At 35.6% G+C, this 19,951-nt stretch overlaps 1 protein-coding gene across 18 annotated transcripts in view; it reads right to left on the bottom strand.

The window, feature by feature from the left end:
• The window catches only part of PAM (peptidylglycine alpha-amidating monooxygenase), a 278,511-nt gene that overhangs the window by 24,496 nt on the left and 234,064 nt on the right, over positions 1-19,951 (bottom strand). For all 18 annotated transcript variants that reach the window (XM_005557444.4, XM_005557445.4, XM_065546598.1 and 15 more), the window contains 2 exons: positions 13,970-14,099; positions 1,378-1,494 (listed from right to left, as the gene is read on the bottom strand). In XM_005557444.4, the coding sequence (XP_005557501.3) occupies positions 1,378-1,494; positions 13,970-14,099 (247 nt within the window). The remainder of the gene's footprint in view (positions 1-1,377; positions 1,495-13,969; positions 14,100-19,951) is intronic.

Raw genomic sequence — 19,951 nt, 5'->3', positions numbered from 1 at the left:
AGACACACGGACAATACGTTAAGGTGGTTTGGTCAAGTGATATCTGACAATCCACTAGCTCTGTTAGCTTCTAATCTTAGTGTAGTGTTGACAACACAGATTTTTTTTTTCATGAGCCATAACTGTAACACTCTGATTTTGACTAATTAGCTGAACTAGATCCCTGTTTTGACAACTGAATGTGAGGATTATGATTTGCTTTCAAACAGATACTCTACCGATGGCTAAGTTGATTTAGCAGTAGTTGTTCTGCCTTCCCTTTAATTCCTTTCTGGAATGAGGGTGCTTCTGGTTAATGAATAGAGCACCAATGAAATAGGTTCAAACATTTCACCCCTGACACACCATCTTGAGAATGCTATTAAAAAATTCTAAGCAGCATTATTATTATCTCCACAAGCAGTTGCACTCAAAAGGGTGGCTACCCACCTTGCAAAGAAGCTGGCTTTCCCTGTGCTTAAGCAGATGGAGAAGGGTATAGTTACTGAAGCTGTCAGTTTACAATAGTTCAGGAGATCTATAAGCAAGTGTCTCCCTCACTTCTTTCAATAACCATAAATATCAGCCAACTTTTTTTAAGTGCCATCTCAAAATAAGACTAAATAATGAGCAGTTTTCAAATCCAAATTACATATGGATGATAAGGAATGCTAAAAATGACATTTGTTTAGTATTCACTTTGAGATGGAAAAAGAGAAGCTCTTTTTCTTAATGATGATTACTTGATGAGTTTGGTTGTCCTGAAGAATTTTTCTGCTGAAGAATTTTTTTGCATCATTAGATCTGGCTGAGCAGCAACTCACTTAATCAACTATGCAAGATATATATTACATATGTAATATGTAACAAGCTTGACTACGTATTAAAATCACCTGGGAACTTAAAATTATTAGCCCCACTCTATACAAAATCTAAATCTAATTTTTTAAATGAAAAATTGACAAATTTTCATTGTATACATTTATGAGGTACAATGTGATGTTATGACATATGTATACAATGTGCAGTGATTAAATCAAGCTAATGAACGTATCCATCACCTCAAATACTTAACATTTTTTGAGGTGAGAACATTCCAAATATACTCATTTAGCAATTATGAAATAGGCAAGGACCTGAATAGACAGTTCTCAGAAGAAAACATACAAATGGCAAACAGGCAAGTGAATCTAAATTTTTTGGAGCTTCCCAGATGATTCTAATATTCAGTCAAGATTTAGAAACATCTATTTAGAAAATGTACGATGGGATGGCCCAGTTAGTTTTCTGCTTTCTTAAGTGCAACTATACAACACACTCAAATTTCAAGACTCTATGATATATGCTATACTCAATATATGTAGTACAAGTCTTAACAACATAAGTCATTTAACTCACAGATTTTTTCCACTGGACTGGAGTACCGCAGCATTATTTGGATCTATGACAAGAATAGTGTCTTCTTCAATTGGTCCTAGTCCTATTTGCTGGTAAACAAACTTGCTGTCAAACGAGCTAAACAAAATGCAGCAAAAAGGAAATGAAACAATCATAAACTCCTATGAAATTGAGAAATGCAGACCATTCACTTGAGATTCTAAATACAAAATCAAAAGAAGTCAAATGTATTTGACTTCACTCTTTGTCCACCACATTTCAGTCATTTAGATTATAATATACACCATTAACCTGTAGAACCGTGCTACTCAGGGTGGTCAGTGGAACTGAAGCATTGGCATTGCTGGGAAATGCAGTTTCAGAACTACTGGACCTGAATCTGCATTTTCACAAGACCCCTGGGTGGTTCCTATGCTCACTGGGGTTTGAGAAACATTGATCAAGAACTCTTAATGTACCTGAAAAATTTCAAAAGCTCTTCAAAAGAGTATGTAGTCATTCAATAGACATTTTCTTTCAAATTGCAAAAGAAAATATGACTTATTTTAACTTTGTCATTAATGATAATAGCTGGAAGAGCAGTGATCAAAATGTTTGTTATACTTTAGGTGCAACATGCGAATACATATTATAGAGATATAAAAGAGAATGTTCGAAGTATTTAAAAGTTATAAAACCAAATCTATCCTCGAGACAAAAATATGCTTAAAGGCATAAAACTTATCAAATAACAGCTATTCTACAACTATAAAAGGAACAACTATGTAATAATTAATTTAAAAACTTAAATATGACAATTTCTGCTTTTAATCTCAGTACCTTTTAGGTTATTATAAAACATTATGGACATATATTCATATATATACTTTCAAAATTATATTTCTATTTAAATTGTTAGAAATATAATTCCTTAAATTCACAATTATCACAGACACGGTACTTATTTCCTTTTCTATTTGGGAAATTATATGTCAACAGGGATGAATGACAAAGATAAGCTCTTCTAATCTAAGCTTCTGTAATAGAAAAGTAAATGCATGACACACCAAAAAACCAAGTTATCTTCTCAAAAAAGGATTGGATCAGTACATAGTTGAGGGATGTGTCTGTGTGCGTGTGTGTGTGTGTTTATAAATACACATATCAAGTCAATAAATAACTTATGAATATTATTGTAAAACAGAATTTCCTTTTAGCATCAGGCAAGGTTGTGAAAAAAGTATTAATATTTTGTAGTTCAACTGTTTAAGCAAAAGAATCTGAATAACATTAAATATTTGCTATTATATATTTGCAATTTGGGAAGGTAACAGACCGCTTGGATCTGTCATGAATCCATTGATCAGTCAGCTGCCATTTTTATGGAACTTATGTAGAGTCCCAGTACTCTACATAAATAGGAGAATGAAAAAATTCTTAAATTATATTCTTTGGCCATTAAAAAAATACATCACACAATTATCTGAGCTACTTGACTGTTACAGTCTTTTGGGTATAGTTTTCCTGTAAGATAACAATAAGTCCCTGAAGTAGTTCTTATTACTGATGCATTCAATTGAACACAAAATATTGATTCAGCTTTGTAAATCTAAAACTTAAGTAATATATGCTATTATATGCAGTTAAGAACCATACAGTGGTATCTAGAAAAAAAAAACAAATAAATTTATGAAATGGAAGTAGCATCATTAACAAAAAATATTTCATAATTTATGGGGTCATTATCAAACTGAAATGTGAAATTTTATTAGATAGGAACCAATGTAAGAATATTCATAGTATTATTAAATCATGGGAAAATGGTAAAGGGCAAATATGAAGTCACTCTTGCTAGTATGAAACACCAAATAATTTATCCTATATCTGAAACTCTATTTTCAATATGAATTTATTTACTAATAACATCATAACTATTCCTCTGAAAAACATAGGTACTGGATTCAACCATTGATAATCTTTTATTTTTCCAACTTGACTATAATAATGGCTAACAAGTTCAGCACATCTGAGACTCAGTATATTGTAACCTTCACATTAATATGTAATTGGTTAAAGTTTCTTCATTCATTATCTCTTTCTAAGGTTTGATACGGTTTGGCTGTGTCCCCACCCAAGTCTTATCTTGAATTGTAGTTTCCATAATCCTCACCTGTTGTGGAAGGGACTTGGTGGAAAGTAATTGAATCATGGGGCGGTTACCCCCTTTCTGCCGTTCTCATAATAGTCAGTGAGTTCTCATGAGATCTGATAGTTTTATAAGGAGCTTTCCCCCCTTTCGCTTGGGACTTCTCTTTCTTGCCATCATGTGAAGGACATGTTTGCTTCCCCTTCTGAAGCAATCTGCCTGATTGTAAGTTTCCTGAGGTTTCTCCAGCCATGCTTAACTGTAAGTCAATTAAACTTCTCTCTTTTATAAATTACCCAATCTTGGGTATGTCTTTATTAGCAGTGTGAGAAGGAACTAATACAGGAAATTGGTACCAGAAATGGGGTGCTGCCATAAAGATACACAAAAATGTGGAAGCAACTTTGGAACTGGGTAATAAACAGAAGTTAGAACAGTTTGGAGGGCTCAGAAGAGGACAGGAAGATGTTGGAAAGTTTGTAACTTTCTAGAGTCTTGTTGAATGGCTTGACGAAAATGCTGATAGTGATATGAACAATGAAGTCCAGGCTGGGATGGTCTCAGATGGAGATAATAAGCTTGCTGGGAACTGGAATAAATGTCACTCTTGCTATGTTTTAGCAAAGAGACAGTTGGCATTTTGCCTCTGCCCTAGAGATTTGTGGAACTTTGAACTTAAGAGAGATGATTTAGGGTATCTGGTGGAAGAAATGTCTAAGCAGCAAAGCATTCAATGTGTGACCTGAGTGCTTGTAAGAGCATTCAGTTTTATTAATTCACAAAGATATGGTTTGAATTGGAACGTATGTTTAAAAGGGAAGCAGAGCATAAAGGTTTGGAAAATTTGCAGCCTGATGATGTGCTAGAAAAGAAAAACCCATTTTCTGAGGAGAAATTCAAGCCAGCTACAGAAATTTGCAAAAGTAATGAGAAGCCAAAAGTTACTCATCAAAACAACAGGGAAAATGTCTCCAGGGCATGTGAGAGGTCTTCACAGCAGCCCCTTCCATCACAGACCCAGTGGTCCAGAAGGAAAAAATGGTTTGGCTAGGCCTAGGGCCTTGCTGCACTGTGCAGCCTCAGGACTTGGTGCCTTGTGTCCTAGCTGTGGCTAAAATAGGCCAACGTATAGCTTGGGCCTTGGCTTCAGAGGGTGCAAGCCCCAAGCCTTGGCAGTTTCCCTTTGGTGTTGAGCCTGTGGGTGCACAGAAGTCAAGAATTGAGGTTTGGGAACCTCTGCCTAGATTTCACAAGATGTATGGAAATGCCTGGAGGTCCAGGAAGAAGTTTTCTGCAGGGGAGGAATCCTCATTGAGAACCTCTGCTAGGGCAGTGTGAAAGTGAAATGTGGGGTCAGAGCCCCCACACAGAGTGTCCACTGGTGCACTGCCTAGTGGAGCTGTGAGAAGAGGGCCACCACTCTCCAGACCTTGGAATGTTAGATCCATCCACAGCTTGCACCATGTACCTGGAAATGCAACAGACACTCAATGCCAACTGTGAAAGCAGCTGAGAGGGGGGATGTACACCTCTCAGCCACAGGGACGGAGCTACCCAAGGCTGTGGGAGCAACCTCTTGCATCTGTGTGACCTGGATGTGAGACATGGAGTCAAAGGGTATCATTTTGGAGCTCTAAGATTTGACTGCCTTTCTGGATTCTGGATTTGGATGGGGCCTGCAGCCTCTTCATTTTGACTGAATTTTCCCATTTGGGAGGGACCTGGTGGAAAATAATTGAATCATGGGGGTGGTTACCCCATGCTGCTGTTTTCTGGTAGTCAGTGGATTCTCACGAGATTTGGTGGTTTTATAATGGCCTTTTACCACTTCTGCTCAGCACTTCTTCTTGCCGTCATGTGAAGGACGTGTTTGCTTCCCCTTCTGCCTGATTGTAAGTTTCCTGAGGCTTCACCAGTCATGCTGAACTGTGAGTCAGTTAAACCTCTTTCCTTTCTAAATTACCCAGTCTCAAGTATGTCTTTATTAGCAGCATGAGAAGGAACTACTAAAAGGTTTAAGTCTCACATTCCTCATTATTCAGAAACATTTCTGTGCTTTGTAAAGGCACAATGGCAATCTAAATAATGTGAAAATTAGGTGTCTGCTATTAGGAGTTAAAACCTTTCCCCCTCTTTTTTTAAATGGAAATTTTGATTGAGATAATTGTAAATGCATATTCAGTTGTAAGAAATAAAAAAGTTCTGTGTGCACTTTACCCAGTTTCTCCATTTTGCAAAACTATATATAACATCACTACATATAATAAAACTATATATAATATTTTCATTTACTCTTAGTTTATTTCCTTGGAATATACTAGTACATTACCTTTCTATGCCGCCCCAATCTATGGAATATGGAAAGTTACCGATTCATAATTCCAATTCATAATTCTTGCCAAGTGCTATCTACTTGATATGTAGATTGTGAGTTCTGCCTCACCATCGACAGCTAATAACAGTGGCAGTCCAAGTGCCTATTATATATCGTTGTATTAGACCTCAGCACACATAATTCCACATCTTCCCCTCTCTGCAGAATGACAAACCATTAGGGAAACCTGATATATTTACTTGCCCCCATAGTTTCTCCAAGAATGGGATGCAGTATTTCTGTAAGATGCCCCTTTGATCTGTCTTCTCATTCATTTAAATATTCATCATCATTCCTAAATCTCTGGTCATATTATTTTAGGAAACAGCACTCCTACAATTTATTGATGAGGAGAAAGTAAAAAGGTTTCCCTCCTTCTCCAGGAGCATACACTGAACTTCTGCAACTTAGAGCATTTCTTATAGCTTCTGATTATTTCTCTAGACCACTCAAATATTTCAAAGTGTAAACTATAGGTTAAATTACTCACTGACAGCCATGTAAGATCAGAGTCACAGACCTGAAATGCTGGGCTTGGCTTCCAAGAAAACAAGCTGCGTTAAGGAAGAAATATAAGTAACAGACCCACAGTCCTTGTGCCAGTCAGGTCAAATGAAAATGTTGCAGCTGATGAGTAGGTAAGTGAAAAACATCCTCTATCAATGGCATTGTTCTGCACTGCACACAAATGTAGAAAAAAAGGTATCAAGTAATTGATATCGTGCTGCCACAAACACTGTTTGTGTATGGGCATTTATATTCATCATATAGAAATTTCAAGTTTCCAGTGATGGCAGCAAATAGTAAAATTAACTAATTTGAGGATCATCTAATTTTATTTCATTATCCACTTTTTTGGTGTTGTAATAGAAAATTCTGACATAGCAAATGAAGGAATGGGAAGCAAAATAGCAAATGAAGGAATGGGAAGAAAAATAAGGAACAAAAAAAATAAGACAGAGCAAGTAAATCAGAGTAATTTTTTTTTTTTTTTTCTGAGACAGGGTCTCACTCTATCACCCACGTTGGAATGCAGTGGCATGATCATGGCTTATGGGAGCCTCAACCTCCCAGACTCATGTGATTCTCCCATCTCAGCCTCCTGAGTAGCTGGGACCACAGGTGCACACCACCATGCCCAGCTAATTTATTTTTATTTTTTGTAGAGATGGGGGCTCTCCCTATATTGAGCAGGCTGATCTTGAACTTCTGGGCTCAAGCAATTCTCCCAACTTCACCTCCCAAAGTTCAGATATTTATAATTAAAAGTTGGATCCTTAAAAAAAATCGTCTTGCAACATATCAAGATACCTTTCCCAGCATCATATTACAATGTAACAACTAATTATCTGGGTCTTTTTAGGTTTCGTTTGCTATCACAAATTATACTCATGTCATCTATATGTATAAAGGGCATTTTATGTTTGCTTAAGACTAGCTAGTTTTCCATAGCTGTATGATGATTATTCATATTATTACTATACTTCCACTGTTAAGAATATCAGTGATAACGCAAATTCTAGAATTTACTGATTAGAGAATCTGTTCATTTAACTACCACCCCTCAAAAACAAAGTAAAAAAAACACAAAGCAAACAAAACATAACAAAACAAAATCCAAAGATAAAACACTCTGCTTATATATAGCTCATTTAAATGCAGTAATTTACTTCTGTAATGTAAATAACAAATAAGAAAAACCCAGAATTCTTAGGTAGAATGTAGCTTTAAAGGAATTAATCACTACATAATAGGCCCGATCACTTCATTTAAAATCACTGTGATGTCTTTTAACAGACGTCTATATGTTTAAACTGGCAGCATCAAGGGACATTCATTTACTCAGATGATTGGTTGACCAGTCCTAATCCTTTCACTTGGGATGGCTGGAGCTTCACAGAACTAACAGCTGGTCCCTGATGGTTACACAGGGCAAATAATAAAATAAATTGACATCTTTTCTCAAATGAGAAAATCACAGTCCCCCTCCAAACACGTATGTTAAATTTGCTAAGTAAGTAGTTTATAAACTCTTGTAATTCAAAGAAAGGTAACCCTGAACAGTTCACAAATGGCTGTCAGATTATAGAGCTGGATACACCCTTGCTATAGCAAACTGCTTATTTAGTGTTCTAAAGCAGCTACTCCACATTATTTGCTGCAGAGGTCTTTATTTCAAGCACATTTAACTTTTTACAGTATATAATAATATCCTGAACATTTCACACAGTGCCTGGAGCACTTTTGATTTTTCTTTGCTTCTCTGGAAAAGCACTCAGTTGAAAAGACTGAACTGTGACCTATGGGCTGGAATTCATCAGTTCTTTATTTTAGCAGTTTGAATTCTCCATTAATGATTTTTCACATTAGCAGCTAATCAAACAATTTAGATAAGGCTGGAAAGAAATGCTTTGCTATATTCACACACATAAAAGAGCTAGAGTAAGGAGAAAATAAACTTCTATGCCATCAATAAAAATTAAGGGAATTCAAAATAAATAATAGCAACTGAAGGAAGATATGAAATATAATGTAATTATCTAAATTAAGAAGCTAGAGAAATAACTGTAGGTTTTCACGCAAGAATATAAGTGAAAATGTAACCTCAGTGTTTGAAAAGCAAAGATATACAAAGGCCAGAGACTCTCTATGGAATATAACTTAATATTATATTAAAAACACTTACTTCTGAAAATAGACACATTGTAAAAAGTCCCTGTGAGGCAGGAAAAGAGATGGGCAGACAAAAAAAAAAATCAGTATGACTATTTAGTGCCATTTTGGGCCTAGAACTATAGATACCATGAATAGATATGAAAAGAAAAAAGAACTCGGTATCATACATCCAGACTCTGGATTCTATTCAGTCAATAAGGTCACTGGGGACAAGTGACTTAACAAGGTGCATTTTGTTACTTAGCACTATGAGGTAGTTATTAAAGCCCTCACTTTTTAGGCAAGCAACTGAGAATCAAGGAGTTCAAACGTCTTGATGCAAGTCTCAAACACAGAAAATGGTAACCAAGACTCAAATCCATGTCTCCTATCTTCAAAAAAATGTGATTTTCTCTTACTAGGATTGACTTGACTGAATTGGTAAATCTCCCACCAGTTATAAAATTCAATGTGTATTGTACAGGAGATGGAAGAATAGTCACATAACCAAGAAGAACTAGAGAAAATAGCATAAAACTGGAAGAAAAAGGCTCCAGTAAAGTGAAATGGCGATATGAGAACGATAGAACACGGAAACATTCTTTTTTGTAGAACTCCTTACAGTTTTCCCTCAGACATGAAGGTACTAAGGTAACAGACAGTTTTGAGTTCTGTTCTCCAGTGCCAGTTAAACCCTAAGTTAGGAAAGAAATTGCAGATGTTGAAGCATAACCCAGGCAGATATGTTAACTGAGGCTCCAGAAAACTAGCGAAGCAAATCTTGAACTGATTTTTCTACAAGTTAGGAAGCAGACAGATTTCTAAAACAATATATCTTGGCAAAATCACATAAAGTATTGATAAAGAGATGGTTTGTGAACTATCTGGGGGGAGGAGGGAAGAAGATTCCTAGAAGACTATGAGTTCTCTACAAACAAAACTTGCAAAACCAATCATTCAGCTATTCAAATTTTACAAACAGCATCTATGAAGATATAAAAGGCATGCTTATCAATGAGACCTAATACAAAGCTGGGAGACCTAACACAAATCCTCTGGATAATTAAGATTAAAATAATATCTGTAAATTGAAACAATGCTAAATGTAATAAAGTAGAACATAATTGGGATAAAGCCCTGAATTCAATATTTTTAAAACACTGCATAAGCATAAACTTCCAGTAAAAATATCAGCACAATTTTTGACATATATTTGGAGATCTTTGAGATTACAAATTCTACATAAGGCGACACAGTGATATAACTGCTAAAAAAAAGTGAATATAATTCTCTTCTACTAACAGACATGTAAAATACACATCAAGGGAACTAATTGTAACACTGATCAAATAATACATGAGGTATTGTGACCACTTCTAGGTAAAACACTTTAAAGGGGAGAGAAACCAAAATTCCTTCAGATGAAATAAATCATGTCAGCATGAATATTAGTTGAGAGCTTGGAGAATATTCAGTTTGCAAAAGATAAGGCTTTCTTCAAATATGCAAATAATTGACATGGATAAATGGTAATAAATTGATCCTGCATTACTATAAGGTGAAGTTATGGGACTCAGATTTAGGTAAAATAATGAAGAACTTTATAACATCTAGATGGGTCCCATAATTGGAAAGCCTGTCTCATATCTAGGGAATTTCTTGGCACTGAAAAAACTCAAGCACTGGATGATGGTTGAAGTTGCTGTAAAACAGATGTGTACATTAGGTGGGAGGCTGGAGATAAGCTCCCTGATGGACACTTGCTGTTTTGGGTGTACAGCATTTATTGTTCCATTTTGTGATAACGAAACCTCACCTTTTTCACTTGACCCAACATTTTGAGCTCCACTCTCAGCCCACTGCTTCAGATAATGTTGACTCTACTCCCACGTTTCGTGGGTAGAACAGACTCAGGCTAAGCCACAGACTCAATTTTATTCCTGTGCCCAAAATAATTGGTTTAATGTGCAATGAGACATGATCTAGGTCAGACCAAGGAATGCCACAAAGACTAATTTTAGTGAGTTTATGTTGACTTATCAGGCATATAGACTATCTCTTCTGTGACATTAGGATGATAATGTGAATCGAACCTGCAAATGGAGAGGAGCAACAGAATGAATCAGGGACTGGAAATGGAGCCACCCTACAGAAAAAATGAGCTGTAAAATAGATCCTGATGATGTAACTGGGCTACTATATTCCTTGAAGTTTTCACTTATGCGAACTAATTTTCTCTTTTCCTAAGTTAGTTTATATTGAGTTTTCTCTCTTATTTGTAACAGAAAGAATCTGAAGTTATACTACTTCCAAGATCCCTTCCAACTCCATGTGAACAAATGATAAACGAAATAAGAAATACAACTTCTAACATCTATAAGTTAGGGGCAAGATCCATAGTTAAGTTAAGTGGGTATACGATGTGAGTTCTGCATAGTACACCCCAACCATAGCTCAGATACATGAAAGAAAGGCCAAGAAGCACTTTGAGTGCGGTAGTGATTTTAAGACAGAAACTCAGGAACAGCTATTACTGAGGCAAAAGCTACCCAGCTCCTGCTGGGAAGCATTTAAACTTTAAAGAGCTCTAGCTGCCATGCTGCCCTAACACCAGGGCAGACAAGAGACTCTTTAAAGTTTCATTATACCCTGCTGGCAATAGGCATTTCTTATTTCAGCTAGAAGAGAAGCTTGTTAAAGTAGCAATATTGAAGTAAGGGAGAAAAATGGAAATCAAATTGAGAAAGGGAGTGACTATAATCTTTCAGGAGGTCAGAGGTTTATCATCATTATAATTTTGGTTGCCATGTATATTTAGTGTGGTTAAGTCAAAGAATAAGGGCTGATCAGGGTAACCAGGTGGGAATGAAGAATAATAGTACTGATGAAGACAGCTGACACAATGATATCAAAGGAGCTTTGGGTACTGAGTACTAATTAGGAATTATTATTAACTCCAAGTACTGTCTGATATTTAAAGAATGATCACATCTTATGAACTATGGGATATAATGTGCTTCAATTTGATTTAGAATATGCCCTGGTCTTATAGAACCTACAATTTTGTGAACCTCAGAAATATCAGAATGGGAAATATTTCAACGAAAATTAATATAGGATTTGTCACTATCAAACAGTGGTAACAAGAAGAATGCAGTTTCCAACTAATTTTTAATTTGTATTGTCCCTCACCTGTACATTATAAATTCCACAGGAAGGTACTTTTTCTTTGTATAATCCTTGGATTTTTAATGAAGGCCAAAAAAACCCAAAACTATGTACTTCATCCAATGTATAGAATGTGACTTAGGAATGATGGCCATGCATTAACATTCAAAGAACAGAACCTGAATTTAATTTGTTCTTTGAACAAATCCAAATGTATTTTCCTAAAAAATAGCTAACAGAGTAATCTACTTCTAAGTCTACTCAGAGAGCTGAGGGCCAGAAAAGAATTTCCTTACAACCATGGATTGCAAAATCTGCTAGGGGCAACAGGCAATATCAGGAAGGGAGAAGGAAAGAGAGAGAAAAAATAGTTTTACATCTGAAAGACAAAGATGAAGAAGAAAGAAGAAACAGAGATTTAGTGAGTAAAATCAGCGGTTTTCTCTGAAGACATCTTGCATGTTCAACTGCACCCCTTTATAGAGGTCATTTATCAGGGCAAATACTCCGGGGCTTTGCCAGTGAAACCAGAATCTATTTCCATAGGATCCTGGTTACCTAGATGCTAGCACAGCCAGATAAGCCACAGAAAATGCTCTTAGGTGGTTCCTGTTTCGTAGTCTTATTTCCTCTCCCACCCTAAACTGGACTTCACAGATCCCTTTTTCTATTAAACTATTCCAGTCTCTGCTGTTTACTTGGAAATGAATGTCACATTAAAATGGAAAATTGGCCTTTGTCCAGTTTAGCTTTAGCCAGAAGAAACAGTATCAATGGGAGAAAATGATGCTGTAATTTTCTCCTCTGGTAAAATGTGCCTAGAAATCCATGCAGAAAATGTAGCAATATTCATTAAAATGAAGAATAAGTACCATGAATAGTAACAGTTTGCTTTTAAAAGCACTTGTTAAAATACCATTAGATGTTCAATAATGACTAAGACGATGTAACAGAGATGTATGAATGAGAATGTTGAGTTTGATTATTTACTTTGAACTCTGAAGTGATCTTTTTCAGATTCCATTTTCAAGTATGACAACTGGAAAGGACAATTAAACAGTAACAAAGCTACCAATCTATTCTGAAACGTTGATTGAATTCCGTCTTCAACTGCACAAAGAAAATTTGACATATGAATATGTGACAGAACCAGGTTTAACATAAATTTAATCAACATCTCTGAAACTGGAGAAGACCAATTGAACTATACATGTAGATCCTCAATTTTCCAAATGACACCCCATAGTTATACATATAAAAAGAGAAGATACATTAGATTTAATTGATAAAAGATTTTAAAATTTATCTCCCTATGTAAATTTGTATTGAAATAAATGAATAAATGGATATTCATTCCTTATAAGAATTAAAATAACCTGCTAAATTGTGGGGCAAGCTTTTAAAAATACAATCATGAACATGCTTACAATTCTATTAAAAGCAGTATTGTAAAGTGGCTAAGTAGGCCAACTCTGGAGTTAGATGGGAAGCAACTGAAGCCTGGCTTTGCCACTTGCTAATTTGGGCACAGTACTTAACTTCTTTTGGTTTCTACATCTGTGAAACCTGAATAATGATGGTAACTCAGAGGACACACTCAATAACTGTTTGACGTTTTTACTAAAAATCCCTCTAAGAAGGTAGGAAAGGAAAATCCAGAGGATAAAGCAGGAGTAATAGACAGTCCTAGAGTTATTCTTAAGTCTTTGATGCTCACGAAAAGAGCAAATTTGAGTAATAAAATTAGTCTATATTAGAACCTGAAGGCCAAGTTACTATTTCTTCACATGTACTGGCCAAACTGCCCCAACCACACTGTCCAGGACAAAGGTCTTGGCATAGTTCTGCACCCAGGACATGAAAATAACAAAAGGGTGTTATTATAGTCAACCAGCAACCTTTCTTAGTTGATCCCTTATCATGAGCACTCTCCTTGAAGTCTCGAACATTTTCACTAAGGTACTGACTTAACTATCTTTAATGTTATAGATAGATAACAGGAGGGAGCAAAATGGTAAGTGGGTAGAATCACAGATTGTTACTGTCTTCTTTCCATAAACTATTTTGTGAAACTACTTTGTTTTAAAGCACACAAGACTTCCTTTCTGCTACTTACTACAGTCAGATGTTAAAAGGACAAATACATTTTGCCATAAAATCAAATTCTGAAAAACCTTTATAGTTCTCTCACCATTATTCTTAGTTTAATGAAAAAATTATGTACACTATTTTTATTTTCATTTGCTTATTGAAGAAAAAATATTACTTACTTTCCATCCCAGACATGGTCACCTCTGTGGAAAATCACCAGGTTATTCTTAGGGTCTAGAGCCACCCCAGAAACCTGGCCTGGCAACAAGTATACTCCAGGCCAATCCAGTGCCTCTTCCATGTGGAAATCTAAAAGATATATCCACATATTTAGTGTAAAAAGGAAAGGTCGAATTGCCTCATGAGGATTCACAATAGTTACAAGAAGCTTATGCAATAACATCACTAGATGCAAAGAAATAAAAAAAGACAATCAAGCCATGCTCTACATAAATTATACCACATGCACATTCCAAGTAACTTTCTGAGTGATGAAATGAAGTGACTGGGAACTTGGATTAGGACTGTTTTCTTTTCCTTTTGACAAGATGCCTGTAAAGCCAGCTAACTCAAGTCATTAAAGGGTAAATTTGAGATGGCCTTCTTCTCAACAAGATTCTTTCTTTACTCTCTTTAGAAAATACAACAACATACATGACATTTTAATACAAAGCAAATAGGAAGAATGGGCAGTAAGCCTGGCACTCTGTGTTCCTCTGTCCCTTTCCCTCATCTATCTATCTGTCTGTCTATCTATCTATCTATCTATCTATCTATCTATCTAATCCATCATCTCCTGAGTAAATTCTGGATATTCAATATAAAATAGCCCCCCTAACAAACCATTCATTGATGATTCCTTGTTACACAGAACTAAGATATCAATCTCATTCTCCTAACTTCAGTGACCCTATAAGAATAGGATTCTTTCACTGTTTCCGTATTTGGTTTCCTAAAATGAGAGAAGAAAAAAAATGACAGAAACTCTGTGAATGAATGATTTCCAAATTATTCTTATTTCTGATCAGAATATATTTATCTTCAGAGAATATCTGGGTTTGCATGTGTGGGTGTTTTGAGACAGGGTCTCACTCTGTCACCCAGGCTGGAATGCAGTGGCATGGTCACAGCTCACTATAGCCTCAATCTTCTGAGCTCAAGCAATCCTCCCACCTCGGTCTCCTGAGTAGCTGGGACAATAGGTGTGCACTACTATGCCCAGTTAATTGAAAAAAACAATTTATTCCAGAGACGGCATCTCACTGTGTTGCCCAGGATGGTCTCCAATTCCTGGGCTCAAGTGATCCTCCTGCCTCAGCCTCCTAAAGCGTGGGGATTATAGGTGTAAGCCACCACAGCCAACCTCATTTGTGTTAATCCATTTTATAAACATGCCCATGGATAAAGGGGGACAATGTATATATCTGTACTAATTGAGGATATAGAGTTATGAAGATCACTGTGAAAGCTATTATATCAGCATTGACATTTCTTTCCCTCCCAAATGCTTCAACAAAGATTCTGAGAAGAAAAGCAGCAATTTCAGTCTCATTCCTCCTTGCCATTCTCTGAAGGATATGGCAACATGCAGTGAAATCCTCACAGGCAGACATTAAAGACTGGGGGGAGAAAGAGAAGCTCAAAGCTTATATGATCAGCTATGAAAACTTGAGAGGATGCTTCTGTGAAAACAAGCACTTCAAAATAATTCTGTCAACTACAGAAAAGAAAAAGTACATTTTCACCCAAAATATTTTAAACTTTGTACTTTAATTTTTTCTTTAATAAAAATTAACAAAACATAGAACAGTAGGATGCCCAGATTAGTTCAACCTTTGCTGAAGCATCTTCTTTCTTTCCCTTTTTTTTTTTTTTTTTTTTTTTTGCTTAAGCATTTTCAACAACTATTTCCTAAGCGTATTTTCTGTGCAAGGTACTATGGTAGAATCTGGGAATGCAAAGGAATAAAACGTGGTTTTTGGTCTTAGTAAATAAACAAATAGGGCTATAATAGGATAGGAATATGACAGAATGAAATGTTTTAAAAACCCAGGAACTCAATACTTATGACACAAAGTAGTACAGGAATATAGGAGAGGGCCCAGAATCCTTCCCAAGGCTAGGGCTGGGATAGGGTAGGATTAAGGTCTACTTAAAAGGTTTCCCATGGGAACAAACATTTGTGTTTGCACTTAAAGGTAAGGTGGAATTCATCTAGTGTAGAAGTGGGCAGATAATATTTTTGTCAAAAAGAATAAAAGTGAGGATGTTTGTAATTGCAAAATGTGTTTTAAGATTTTTTAAAATAATCAGGAAAGGATACATGTGTATGCTGGGTGGAATGGGGGGCTGGGGACTGGATTAGCTGACCCTGAGATCTGGTTTAGACTGGAAAATGTACTGATACCACATAAAGAGCCTGGATTTAACAATGATCATATAGTGTGTAGTGTCTTGACCTCTACTGAAAATTTTGAGGCACATTACAAGTACTTTATTAGCAGCAGTAAAGCACAGAGTCAGGGAATAATTTGCTTTGGAAATATTTTAGAGCATATGAAAATGTCATTGTCACTCATGTGTATTGTGATATGCCTTTTGGAGAGAAGGTGGGCAGAATGACAGCTGGTATGCCTGAATTTGCAAATAATCCTAGGCATAGAAGTGGATGTGAATGGAGCTGCTCAGATGAACAGTATCTATCATCTGTCACCCTTGCTTGTCATAAAAGGGAGAACAACTGCAAACTTCTGCTACTGGCAATTGGGAGCCACTGAAGGTTTAGAAATATTGGTTTTATTGGTACAAAATAATTGTACATATTTATAGGGTACATGTGATATTTTGATACAAGCATGATCAAATCAGGGTATTTAGAATATACATCACCTTGAACACTTATCATTTCTTTGGGTTGGAAACATTTCATATCTTCTCTTCTAGCTATTTTGAAATAGACAATATATTGTTGTTAACTGTATTTACCCAACTGGGCTATCAAACACTAAAAGCTGTTTCATCTCTACATGTTAGTACCCATTAACCAACTTGTCTCCATCCCCCTGAATCTTTCCCGGGCTCTGGTAACTATCATTCTATTCTCTACCTCCATGAGATCAACTTTTTAAGCTTCCACATATGAATAAGAATATAGTATTTGTCTATTTTTAGCTTATTTCACTTAACATAATGACCTCCAGTTTCATATATGTTGCTGCAAATGACAGGATTCCATTCTTTTATGGCTGAATAGTATTCCATTGTGTACACACACGACCTTCTCTTTATCCATTCATCTGTTGATATAGTCTTAGGTTGATTCCATATCTTGGCTACTGTAAATAGTATTGCAGTAAACATGGGGGCACAGTTACCCTTTGACTGACTTCCTTTCCTTTGTGAAAAATGTCATTGGTATAATGACTGCATTAAATCTGTAGATTGTATTAATGTTTTCACACTGCTGATAAAGACATACCTGAGATTGGGTAATTTATAAAGAAAAAGAGGTTTAATAGACTTACAGTTCCATGTGGCTGGGGAGGCCTCATAATCATGGTGAAAGATGAAAGGCATGTCTTACATGGTGGCAGACAAGAAAGAATGCAAGCCAAGCAAAAGGGGTTTCCCCTTATAAAACCATCAGATCTCCTGAGACTTATTCACTATGAGACGACAGTATGGGAGAAAGTGACCCCATGGTTCAATTACGTCCCACTGGGTCCCTCCCATGACACATGGGAATTGTGGGAGCTACAATTCAAGATGAGATTTGGGTGGGAACACAGCCAAACCATATCAGGTAGTATTGTCATTTTAACAATATTTTTTTTCAGTCCATGAGCAGGAATCTTTCCATTTTTTTGGTGTCATCTTCAATTTCTTTCATCAGTGTTTTGTAGTTTTTCTTGCAGAGATCTTTCATCTCCTTGGTTAAATTTATTCATCAGTATTTTTTAAGCTATTGTAAATAAGACTGCTTTCTTGATTTATTTTTCAGCTAGTTCATTATTGGTGTATAAAAATACTACTGATTTTCGTATGTTGAGATTTTGTATCTTGAAACTTTACTGAATTACTTTATAAGTTCTAAGACTTTTCTTGGTGAAGTCTTAAGGTTTTTCTCTATATAAGATCATGTCATCTGCAAAGAGTGACTAACCTGACTTCCTCTTTTCTGATTTGGGTGCCTTTTCTTTCTTTTTCTTGCCTGACTGCTCTGGTTAGAACTTCTAGTACTATGTGGAATAAGAATGGTCAAAGTGGGCATCCTTGTCTTATTCCAGTTCTTAAAAGATTCTCCTCTTATCTCCATTCAGTATGATGTCAGCTGTGGGTTTGCTGTATAGGGACTTCATTACATAGAAGTATATTCCTTCTATGCATAAATTATTAAGAGTTTTTGTCCCGAAGAAAAATAGAATTTTAGCAAATGCTTTTTCTGCATCTATTGTTATGATTATATGGTTTTTGTCCTTCATTCTGCTGATGTGCTATATCACATTTATTGATGTTGAACCATCCTAATATCCCAGCAATAAATTTCACTTGCTCATGATGTATTATCTCTCTGATGTGTTTCTGAAGTTGGTTTGATAGTACTATGTTGAGGATTTTGTATTTATGTTCATCAGAGATACTGGCTTGCTCTTTTCTTTTTTCACTGTATCCTTATCTGGTTTTGATATCAAGATAATGCTGCTTTCATAGAATAAATTAGGAAGAATATCCTCTTCTTCCATATTTTGGAATAGTTTGAAAAAAATGCTATTAGTTCTTTATAATTTTGGTATAATTCAGCAGTACCATCTGGTCCTGGGCTTTTCTTTGATGGGAGATTTTTTTTTTGTTTGTTTATTACTGATTCAATCTCATTACCTGTTATTGGTGTGTTTGGTTTTCTATTTCTTTCTAGTTCAAGCTTGGTGGGTTTTATGTATCCAGGAATTTATTCGTTTCCTCTGGGTTTTCTAATGTATTAGCATACAGTTGTTGAAAACTGTATTAGCATACAGAAATCATTATATCTCTAATGATTCTTTATATTTCTGTGGTATTTGTTGCTATGTCATCTTTTTCATTTCTGATTTTATTTGAATCTTCCCTCTTTTTCTTGGTTAGTCTAGCTAATTTTTGTTTATCTTTCAAAACGCCACCTTTTTTTTTTTTCATTGACCTTTGTATTTTTTTAGTCTCTATTTCATTTAGTTCTGCTCTGATCTATTTCTTTCCTTTTACTAATTTTGGGTTTGTTCTTGCTTTCCTAGCTCTTTGAAGTGCATTGTTAAGTTGTTTGTTGGACATCCTTCTACTTTTTGATGTTGGCATTTACCACTATAAACTTCCCTCTTTGCGCTGCTTTTGCTATATTCCATAGGTTTTGGTACTTTGTGTTTCCATTTTCATTTGTTTCATTTTTTTTTTTATTTCCTTCCTAATTTCTTCATTGAGCCAGTAGTTGGTCATAAGCATGTTGTTTACTTTCCATGTATTTATACAACTTCCAAAGTTCTTCTTGTTATTGACTTCTAGTTTTTTCCTTTGTGGTCTAAGAAGAGACTTGATATAATTTCTATTTTTAAAATTTTGTTGAGACTTGTTTTATGGCCTAACACATGGTCTATCCTGGAGAATGTTACATGTGCTGTTAAAAAGAATGCGCATTCTACAGCTGTTAGATAAACTGTTCTGTAAATGTCTGTTAGGCCAATTTGGTCTAAAGCGCAGTTTCAATTCAATGTTTATTTTCTGTCTACATGATCTGTCCGATGCTGACAATGGTTGAGGTCCCCAACCATTACTGTGTTGGAGTCTATCTCACCCTTTAGGTCAAATAATATTTCCTTTATATACCTCTGTGCTCCAGTGATGCATATGCATATATATTTAGAATTGGTATATCCTCTTGCTGAATTGATCCCTTTGTCATTATATAATGATCATCTTCATTATTGTTGTTGTTTTTTACCATTCTTAAAGTCTATTTTACCTGATACAACTATAGTTACTCGTGCTTGTTTTTGTTTTTCATTTCCATGGAATATATTTTACCATCCCTTCACTTTCAGTCTTTATGTGTCTTTACAGGTGAAGTGAGTTTTTATGAGCAGCAAATAGTTGGGTTATGTATTTCTATTCAGTAAGGCTGTCTATATATTTTA

The sequence above is a fragment of the Macaca fascicularis genome, chromosome 6 (genome assembly GCF_037993035.2).
Source record: "Macaca fascicularis isolate 582-1 chromosome 6, T2T-MFA8v1.1".
Lineage (NCBI taxonomy): Eukaryota > Metazoa > Chordata > Mammalia > Primates > Cercopithecidae > Macaca > Macaca fascicularis.
This window is presented reverse-complemented; position numbering and strand designations above follow the sequence as displayed.